The 11,176-nt window shown below is 38.3% G+C and overlaps 1 protein-coding gene across 1 annotated transcript; it reads left to right on the top strand.

Annotated features, from left to right (window-relative positions):
- Positions 1-5,302: 5,302 nt before the first annotated feature.
- On the top strand, positions 5,303-8,247 carry diabloa (diablo, IAP-binding mitochondrial protein a). Its single transcript, XM_029715230.1, has 6 exons — positions 5,303-5,665; positions 5,821-5,953; positions 6,085-6,210; positions 6,384-6,494; positions 6,821-6,917; positions 7,585-8,247. The coding sequence occupies exons 1-6, from the start codon at positions 5,538-5,540 to the stop codon at positions 7,785-7,787; spliced, it is 798 nt and encodes a 265-aa protein (XP_029571090.1). The 5' UTR covers positions 5,303-5,537; the 3' UTR covers positions 7,788-8,247.
- The last annotated feature ends 2,929 nt before the right edge of the window (positions 8,248-11,176 follow it).

Raw genomic sequence — 11,176 nt, 5'->3', positions numbered from 1 at the left:
TGGGAGGAGTCTTGAATGGTTGAGGGACAGCTATTGGGGAACTGTGGGGGGATCTTGGAGGGTTCGGGTTCACGTTTTTTGGTCTGGTGGTAGATTGGTCAACGTGCCCTTGAGCAGGGCATTGACCCTGGATGCTTCTGTGTGTCGCTCTGAATGAAAATCTGTTGGATGACTGGTATGATGTAGTTGTTGAGCGGCTTCACTGCAAGTATATTGTATGTTTCGAAATATTCAATAAATAAAAAATAAATAAAAATAAAAAAAGAAGGAAAGAAATTCCACTAATTAACTTTTAATAAGGCACACCTGTTAATTGAAATGTATTCCAGGTGACTACCTCATGAAGCTGGTTGAGAGAATGCCAAGCGTGTGCAAAGTTGTCATCAAGGCAAAGGATGGCTACATTGAAGAATCTCAAATATTAAATATATGTTGATTTGTTTAACACTTTCTTGGTTACTACATGATTCCATGTGTTATTTCATAGTTTTGATGTCTTCACTATTATTCTACAATGTAGAAAATATTAAAAAAGAAAGAAAAACCCTTGAATGAGTAGTTGTGTCCAAACTTTTGACTGGTACTGTACGTCTGACCAAAACATAGCCTGCTGTACCTGTCTGTTAGTAGCCAATAGGCAGGCATCATACTGTGGGTGGAGGTAGTAGCCAGACATCATACTGCGACTGACCAAAACATAGCCAAAACATATCCTCTCTGGGCCTGACTTTGTTCTCTTCACTGTTCATCTGTTTTTCTCTGTGTCGGCCCCTCATGATGAGAATGGTGATGAAAGACTTGCTAGAAATCCTGTGTGGCTTATTAAGACTTTTTGAACGTCATAAAAAATTGTCATTAATTATTAATAATTTTGCAGGGCCTAATATGCATTGTTTGTTTTGAAAAGCAACAACAATTTGTTGCTATACAGGGAGAGCCCGGGCTCAGTATTTACTCTCTAATATCAGGCTTAATTAGGCTAAAGTAAGAGAGAGATCTGAGTTGTCCTAATGAGCCCCTCAGCCTCCAGCAGCTGGTTGTGATGCTGCTCAATGGCAAACTGTCTGACACTCATTCTCAGACAATCAGTCTCATAATGATATACTGTATATCTCTACAAAACAATGTATCAACAACTACACTAATGTAAGTCCCATAATATCACCTCATACCATAAGAGGTCAAGTTCTTCAATGTTCCCAAAAGACTACATCATCAGAAGATAGACAAAGTAAGAGTAAATATGAACAAACAAGGTGATACCATCATACAACACTCAATTCAAAACAAATTAATATTTTAATTGCATAATGCGGCTGAACTAAAGGCCAGTGTTATTTGTTGCCTGATCAAAATGATAACAATAGTTTTTTGTTGTTATAATAAACAATAAGGTTCTTATAGTCATACCTGATAATAAATGTAATGAATATTGAATTGTTATTTTATATAATCGCCCATGTATGGTAAGCAGGGGCGAAAATCTGATATCAACTTTGGAGGGGACAATTACATTAAATTTTCTCAAGAGCAATTCCTGAGGGGGACACCAAAAGTAGTGCTGTAACACATAGCCTACATTGTAATATGGTAAATGTATATTGAGGAACCAAAGAAATAAGGTGTTTGCCGTACTCCTAACTACCGGTACCCAAAACTACACAACTAATCACAACAGCAATACCCTTGCCTTTAACAAATCTTAGTTCAGTCACCAGTTTAAGTTGAGAGTGGGGGTATCCATGGCATTTTCCAGTTATGTTCCTATTTTACAAGTGAAAAAAATGGAGAACCTTTCACAATGTTGCCAAACAAAGACTCAACAAACTTACCTGAGACTCCCTGTCTCTGCCAGTCTGTCCCTGCATATCTGTCCCCAACTCTGCTGTCTGTGTGCCATCTGGAATACCTAGGATAGGATAAAGTAATCCTTCTAATCCTCATTTAAGTTGAAAAGACGTCATTTACAGACGTTCAAAATACACCTTTTGTCATTTTTTTGTCATATGACCAATTTTAAACTGCACATACATTCTCAATGAAGTAAGCACCATATCAAAATAATTATTTTTAAATTGATTTTATATAGGAAAGAGGAACCAACTGAAGATTGCAACATAGAAAATTGCCAGAGACTCCGTCACCAGTTTTCTCTGCTACCGCACGGCAAGCGGTACCGGAGCACCAAGTCTAGGACTAAAAGGCTCCTCAACAGCTTCTACCCCCAAGCCATAAAACTGCTGAATAATTTTTTTAAATCGCCACCGGACAATTTACATTGACACCCCCCTCTTGTATAGTGCTGCTACTCGCTGTTTGTTTGTTACCTATGCATAGTCACTTCGCCCCAACCTACATGTACAGATTACCTCAACTAGCCTGTACCCCCGCACACTGACTCGGTACCGGTGCCCCCTGTATATAGCCTCGTTATTGTTATTCTTATTGTGTTACTATTTATTATTACTTTTTATTTTAGCCTACTTGGTAAATATTTTATTCTTTTTGAACTGCACTGTTGGTTAAGGGCTTGTAAGTAAGCATTTCACGGTAAAGTCTATACTTGTTTCTATTTGGCGCATTGGGCAAATAAAGTTTGATTTGATTTGATTTAGAATATTTATTAGTGTTCCCAATGACACAGGCACTTAAGTTAGATTTTTCACAAGCTTTAAAGGGGCAATCTGCATGTTTGAACTATAATAAAGTGTTTCCCTGCCACTGATTTGGTAAACAGCTGAGGGATGGGCTGGAAATGTAACCACTCTCAAACTCATGGACAGAGCTATCGATATAAGGACTAACCATCCATATAAAAATTATAGTTTTAACCATGTTTTGAGGCTAAACAGTATTTGTTTCTATTTACATTGTTTACAAACAAAGGAGTAAAACAAGCTTGTGTTTTGGGTATAGAAGGGGAACGAAAGTTGAACCAAGCTCATGGAAATCTATAAGTTACATTTTTCTAGAAAACCACTAGATATGTATCACTAATTTAAAAGTCTTTATATGGATGAAGAAACTGAAGATCGTCCCCATTTAAAACTGACAGTCTTGATGCTCAAACGCAGTACAATTTACAGGATAAACCAACAGATCTGTTCAACTACAATAACATTCTCAGTAACAGTTACAGAAATATTATTTTCTTGCTGTGACTGTGCGATGTTGTTGTTTATTTACCCTAGACTGTTAGTTGCTCTGGATAAGAGTATCTGCTACATGACCAAAACGTAAATGTAAAAACAAATACTTGCATAGCATGCTGGGTATTATTCTAATGAGCTTATGAGCCCCATATAAGCAAATCTGAACGAGTCATAGATGTCTAGGCTGTTTCACAAGTTTGAACAGCACAGCACAGTACAGTATGGCACAGTTCAGTACAGTAGAGCACAGTAGAGTACAGTATGGTACAGAACAGTAGAGTTTTATTCAGTAGAGTACAATACGGTACAGTTTAATGTCATACAGTACAGTACAGAAAAAATGTTATTCTGTAGAGTACAGTAGAGTACAATATGTTGAATCTGTTTGAAATTCACTGCTCGCCTGAGGGACCTTACTTGTGTTTGGTACAAAGATGACGTAGCCATTCCAAAATCATGTTTAACACTATTATTGCACACAGAGGGAGACCATGCAACTTATTATGTGACTTGTTAAACACATGTTTACTCCTGAACTTATTTAGGCTTGCCATAACAAAATACTTATTGACTCAAGACATTTCAGGTTTTCAGTTTGAATTTTTTTATGAGGTATTGTGTGTAGGCCAGTGACACAACATCTCAATTGAATCAATTTTAAATTCCGGCTGTAACACAACAACATGTGGAAAAAGTAAAGGTGTGTGAATACTTTCTGAATCCACAACATGGCAGAGCCTGAAAAGCCATAACACATGTTTTTTCAACAACAGGCTATGGTAAATAATATCAAAGGCTGCACTGACATCTAAAATAATTTATTTCAACCAATCATAAGTAATTTGTCTCAGTGCAATACATGTTCATTGCCCTTCTCTATAAGGATGCTGAAAGTCTGTTGTTAATTTGTTTACAGAGAAATAGAATTGTATTTGCTCAAACACCATTTTTTCCAACAGTTTTCTAAGAGCTGGCGGCAAGCCGATAGGTTGGCTGTTAGAACCATTAAAGGCTTCTTTACTATTCTTGGGTAGCAGAATGACTTTGGCTTCCCTCCAGGCCTGAGGACAGATACTTTTCTCTAGGCTCAGATTAAAGATATGACAGATAGGAGTGGATATAGAGCCAGCTACCAGCCTCAGTAGCATTTCATTTAAGTTGTCAATACCAAGAGGTTTGTCATTATTGGTTGATTAAAATAATTGGCAACATCAAATGGTTTTGTGATGAATAAGCCATCTGATTCGATGAAAGATAGAGTTAAGTTTGTCTTTCTGCCCATAATTTCCGAATTTTCAAGTACTCCAAAGTTTTTTTTCCTATCATTCTTTATATCATTGATCTTGGCTTCATAATACAATTTCTTCTTATTATTGTTGAGTTTAGTCACATAATTTCTCAATAGTTTGATCTATACACATCGCAGATCAAACTATTGACCAGAATAAGACCAAAGAGGCACTCCGATTTAATTTAGCAAATTAGAAAATATCACAAACACAAACAAGATGACTCTCCTTACAGTATTCCAGCCTCTAAGGTTTTCCGTTGTCTCTGGCTTTTGAAAACCAGTATAATATTCATTGTCACTACATACCAAATCCTTTGGCCACACATAATGGTTGACGTCAGGATCAGCCTGAAGTTGGGAGCACCATCTTGTGGATATGTGTAGCTCAAACTACCAATCAATATGATTATAAATATATGGTGCCTATAACTTTACCATTTATTTGGGTCTGACATACTGTATAGCTAGATCTACACGACAGATGTAGTGGGGGAACATGGACTCTTCTCAACATTAGATGTTAAATGTTAAATTAGATCACTTTTGATGTGAATGTCTGACTAATTTTGGGGTGAACTGCCTGTCATTAAGTTTAATTGGAGGGACACTGATTCATCAGTAAATTAATCAATAAAGTAACTATTGAAGCTGATATTGAAATATCTGTTTTGCCAGAAAAAAACCTCTCTGTGGACCGATGAGTTCAATTTACATAACCTTATGCTTACGTAGTATGTGCGTAATAGGTCCCCTCCTGGACCTTCAGGCAATGTCTAGTTGGCACATTTCAGGATCAATACATCTGTGTGGTGGGAGGCTGCTTGTTCTGTGGCCTTATAAATACCCCTGGGAGTCTACAGGATTCAGAAAGCACAGTTGTGCAAAATAATACAGGACTACAGCAGGAATACAGCATACGCGGTTGACTTTTTTTTACCACTAGGCGGCGACATATACTTACTTTCTAAGGTAAATCATTCTGGTAAAGGAATTTTTTGTTTAAAAATAATTTATTGAGACATTAATACATCGCAAAAGTAAACTTATATATCTTATATTTAAGTTGAATAGTAATAAACCACATTACAAGTAAAATGCAAGCTATTAGACAATGCTCTGCTTGTGCTACTGGGGCACTTCTACAAAGTCGGACGGACTTCCTTTTGCTCCGGACCAATATGGCCGCGCTCAGAAGAAGCGTTGCTTGTCTCAATTTCTTCAGGTAAATAACTTTATAATAACAACTACATCATTGCACCCTAATGAATTATATTCGTATGCAAACAGAAACAGTTTCGTCTAAGATAAATATCGATTTGCTTTAACCACTATAGCTTGCTAATGTCAGCGCTGTTGTTTTCTTTCATTACCTTGCAGGAGCACAGCAGCGAGTGTCCTCAACGGTAGGAAGCCCTCGCGTCAGAGGCTTGTGCGTTTCACGGATGTTACCAGAACGAGCTTGGCCTCTTTGAGTGTTGGGAGTGGGCTGAGCGCTGTCCCCTTCATGCTGGTACAGGACCTTTTCTCTTTCTCTCTCTGTGCTGCACAACTTGAATAAGGCTGACATCATATACATGCATGAATCCTAAAAATCCCCCCTTTCAGCTCTTGTATTAAACTTTTCTGTTTCTCTCTATCCAGCAAGTGGAGAACCTCTCTCATGAATCCCTGATCCGAAGAGCATCCTCTATGGTTACAGACAGTGCAAACACTTACCTCTCCCAGACCACTCAGGCTCTCGTAGAGTCCATCACACAATATGCCAAAGTAAGTACCTCAAGCAATCATAGTGGATTTTTGTTATCATTCATGCTAAGCTGTACGGTGTGATAATTCTAGCCATTTGAAATATCAAATGTGAATTTAACCAGTAAGCCAATGGCATCATGTTACCTAAATGACCCTTCATGTTTTCGACCATGTGTTTGCGTTGTCCTCAGGCCCTCCATACCCTCACAGCCCTCCAGAGGAGATATCTGGCTTCACTTGGAAAACTCTCCACTGCTGAGCAGGATGCCATTTGGCAAGTGATCATTGGTCAGCGTGTTGAGGTAGGTGAATGAAATGTCTACTCAAATACACCAAAAATACACTGATCTCTTGCAAAGTAATCTTTCAGAAAATATGAATATTTGTATCCAGTCATCTGGAAAAGCTGTCTTTAGGGTGTCTTGTTTATTTCCAAAGAAATGTTGATTTACCTTCTCTCAATCTCATATAGTAAATGCTTTAGTCACTCCTGTTTGCCTTTCATCAATGTTTATCATTTATGTTCTAGAAGTAAATATGGTTTGAGCTCTATAAACCTCTCAAGAAAGTAATAAAATGTTCTGATGGGTCTCTCTCTCTCTCTCTCTCTCTCTCTCTGTTCTGGCAGGTTGGTGGCAGACTAGATGAGTGCAACCGCTTTGAGTCAAACTGGATTAATGCTGTCAACCTGTGTGAAATGGCAGCTGAGGAAGCGTACAACACTGGTATGTGAAAAGGTTGTGTTAAAAATGTGTGTGACTGTTGTCTATCAGTGTTTTGTTACTTGTCGTGTTTTTATGTTTTTGTGTGGACCCTAGGAAGAATAGCTGCTGCTTTGGCAAAAGCTAATGAATGGGATCCGAATAAACCAATACAACCTGTTTCACTAAAAAGAACTGAACCACAACCTTGAATTGCACAACACTGATGCATGCATACACAACTTAGTGTTAGTGTGGTGTAGTACCTGATGCTGCCTGCTCCCCATGACTGTCCTCAGTCAGCACTGTGATTCTCATACAGACATTAACCTGTCAGTGCAGTAATAAACCTGCTAGCTCTGAGAAAGGCCCCCATTGTTTGTTTTGTGTATCTCCGTTTCACTACTTTGTAGTTTGCTGTTTGACAGCTCTTGAAAGAGGGTGCACAGTCTCACACTTTGGCGAATGTATGGATCAGTAGCTGTTAGTCAATAGGGCTTTGATGGTAAAGAACTAAAACTCCAGGTCACCATGTACTCTAATTCCCATGATGCAGCACAATAGAGAAATGATGACAGGGGTACCTGCTCAATGTCACCCAGTATTACCATGGATTGAAGGTTTCATCTTTGGCCCCTTTTCTCTGTAATGGTGAAATGACTAAAATACCACTGTCTTGTTTGTTTCCCAGGAGCTGAGCATGCATCCGTCACTGCCAAGACCAATTTGCATGTGGCCAAGGTTCAGGTGGAGGAGGTCCGGCAGATATCTGTGGATGCTGAGAGGAAGCTGGCTGAGACCCAGGCCAAGGATATCCAGAGGATGGCGGAGTATGCCTCCTTCATAGAGAGGGGTGGTGATGACGTGCATGAGGCATACCTCAGAGAAGACTAAGAATAATCCTGAGAGTAAAACAAGTTTGAGTAGTTTGTGGTTTAGATCCTCAACAAGTCCACCATTTGGGAAGTTCAGGAGTTGTTTTATATTAAATTATGATAAACAAAAAACATGTAGAGAATTTAGTGGTGAATTGAATGACACAAGTGATTCTTTTTTGATGGAATGTCATGATTCCTTGTTTATAAAGCTAAAATTGTGACTTACATTTTAGTTGGTTAGTTTCATGCACTTCCTATAATCCACACTCTAACACTAACAATTATATTTATTTGAATACAGCTTTGAATGTCAACTTCAAGTCTTTAAACTGAAAATAATAATTGACAATCAGGGTGTCCTAAGTGAAATGTATGGACTATGGTCAACAGCAGTACAGGTATGGTTGTATTTGTTTATTTGTATTTTATGATATGTAAATGAACTAACTTTATAATAAAAAAGTATATTTTTCATAGCTGTTTTGATTGTATTCTGTTTCTTTTGGTTTATAGGAAATTCTCAGAATTAATATACTTGTCATTGTAGATTTGAATAAAAGTTGTGAAACAATTTAGCTGAAGAATAAAAAATTCCACATTTGTTTAACTTTTAATGAGAAGGAAGGTAATATTTATTTGTGTGATATGGGGTTGCCTGAGAGTCAGTGTGAGATCTGTAAAAATGTGGTATTTGGCAGTAAGGATTTTTCTTCTTTACTGTTAATTGTGGGTCAGACTAGATGTCATAGTTGGGAACTGTGTCTGTGCCAAAGTGGAGAGAGAAATACCACTGTGGTCCTCTTGGGGATATTCTGTTTGCAAAAGTGGACTGTTTGTCCCTCTGTAAACTCTGCATAAAACCAGTGACGCCAGTCTTATGTCTTGAGACATTCATTGACCAATCTAAACGAGGTGCCAAATGTTTTCAGAGTTTCAATTACTTTTTATGCCAAGTTCATTTGTGTGTTGTAAAAGTTTTTTTATATGCACATCTAGTAGTTGATGGCAAAGTGCAGTTTTCTTCCTCACTAATTTCTCAGGTTTACTAAAAGAGAATCTACATTTTTCTTAGTAGGGGGGCAGATCCAAGTACCATGTCTTTGTTATTTATATCTTCCCTTTCACTCTACACTTTTTCTTTGCTAATAATCCGCACACATTTCCTCCTCACAGCTTTTAGTCTATTTTGCTAACTCCTCCTGTCATCACCCAATCCACCATGTCACCTAAACCAGAGGTTCTGACAACACAAAACAACATTAAGCTATGAGGTCAATGGGTTTAGAAAACAGGTTGATACTTGTATTGGCTTCTCTTTTAGGTCCGTTTGTTAATTTGACATGTTAATTTAATTTTTAATATTACCTTGAGAATAAGGCAAACCAGTGATCATGTGTCTGGTACTGTTTTTTTTGTGAAAGAAGAGAAAGGAAATGTCTCAATCTATGAGAGGAATTTGTCCATTAGACTCACAGAAGGTTTGGGGGACATGTGAATGAGCTGAAGACAAATGATGTCATCTGTCAAAGTTAATGATGTGGGAAGGAGTTCAAAGCAAAACTCACTGGACTTTGAAAGAACTCTTTGGACTTCGTGAAACATTTGAGCAGCTTTACGGATTGCTTTGTGAATTTTTATTACATATATTTGTATAGACTTTGAAACAGAAAATCCCCAACAATAGATAACTGTACAACATGCTCTGTGTGTTTTTTACTGTTTGACATCCATGTGTAATATTGTGTTGTAAATGTAGATGGCGGTCTAAATCCATTATAAAATACAATAAAAGGCTCAATTCAATCAAACCTGGAATTCCAGTATTACAGTTTTGATCAATCGGTTATGAGCATTCTTTGGAACAATGTCAATTTTCAAAACAGAGTCCAGAAGACACAGAACTCTGTGGCCTTTTGCAAAACACTAAATACATTCATCAAAACTATATTATACCGTCAAAATTGCAAATACTTTCATCAAAAGAACATGACTGCCTGCAAAAATATTCACGCATCTACTGTATACTTCTCGAGTCCAAGCAGACAAAACAGAAACTTAATTTGTCTTTTAAAAATCCTAGTAAGTCAATATATTTTCTTTGCAGCCACTTCACACCAACAGCAAGGTAAAGAAGGTTCAACAGCGCCTCTTCAACCTCAGGAGGCTGAAGAAATCCATCTTGGCTCCTAAGACCTCAGATGCACCATCGAGGGCATCCTGTCCGGCTGTATTGCCGCAATGTATGGCAACTGCACCGTCCGCAACCTCAGGACTCTCCAGAGGGTAGTACTGTGTCGTGTCTCTGACTGATTAAGTTATATGACATGCTATTTTATCAAATCGATTACCTATAAAGGCACAGGGCGAGACCCAGATGCAGACACGGGAGGTAGATGGTTCGAGTCTCTGATATTTATTATAATCCAAGGGGCAGGCAAGAGAAAGGTTGTGGACAGGCAAAAGATCATAAACCAGGTCAGAGTCAAGGAGGTACAGCGTGGCAGGCAGGCTTGAGGTCAGGGCAGGCAGAATGGTCAGGCAGGCGGGTTCAGAGTAAAGGCAGGCAAGGGTAAAAAACGGGAGGACTAGAAAAACAGAGATAAGGAAAAACAGGAGCATGGAAAAGCACGCTAGTTGACTTGACAAGACAAGACGAACTGGCAACAGACAAACAGGGAACACAGGAATAAGTACCAAGGGACTAATGGGGAAAACAGGTGACACGTGGAGGTGTGTGGAGACAATCACAAACACAGGTGAAACAGATCAGGCTGTGACATTATCTAACGTTTAATTGATTACGTGATTGAATTAAACCATGCAATAATTAAACCATTAATAACCTGGGGCACCATGGAAGCATTCATTTATATAGAGTTGTTATCTCCCGAATCCACTCTCTTAATGATCTTTTATATCAATAGCAGTCAATTATTAATCGCCACCTCAACCGGTCTCATTCGGATTGTCGTAAGTACTTGGTTATCTGCACGAACCCTAGTTAATGAGTCCAATCAGCAATACACAAATTGGCTTCATTATTTATTTACTAAATAATCACACAGAATGACATATACATATATATACACAGAATAGATCACACATCGATTACTAATCATGTCACGAAAAGCCCCTAGTGGGCTAACTCGATATGATGGCTGGTTACACAAAGGAAGAGGGTTGGGTTTGAATGAAAGAGCGGGAAGACTGAGGGACAAAGGGATTGAATCTCTATCGGACCTTGAGAAGCTATGCTACAGTAAATACAGAATCTTATGCATTCTAATAACCGCATATTCAGGAGAGGAAAATGCAAGATATATATATTTACTCTGAGCTGCGCTTTGATAGATGGGTCGAAGAAGGAAGACTGGTTTACCCAGCAGAGATCGCCATTGTCCTTTG

Source organism: Salmo trutta, chromosome 26 (genome assembly GCF_901001165.1).
Source record: "Salmo trutta chromosome 26, fSalTru1.1, whole genome shotgun sequence".
NCBI classification, from domain to species: domain Eukaryota; kingdom Metazoa; phylum Chordata; class Actinopteri; order Salmoniformes; family Salmonidae; genus Salmo; species Salmo trutta.
This window is presented reverse-complemented; position numbering and strand designations above follow the sequence as displayed.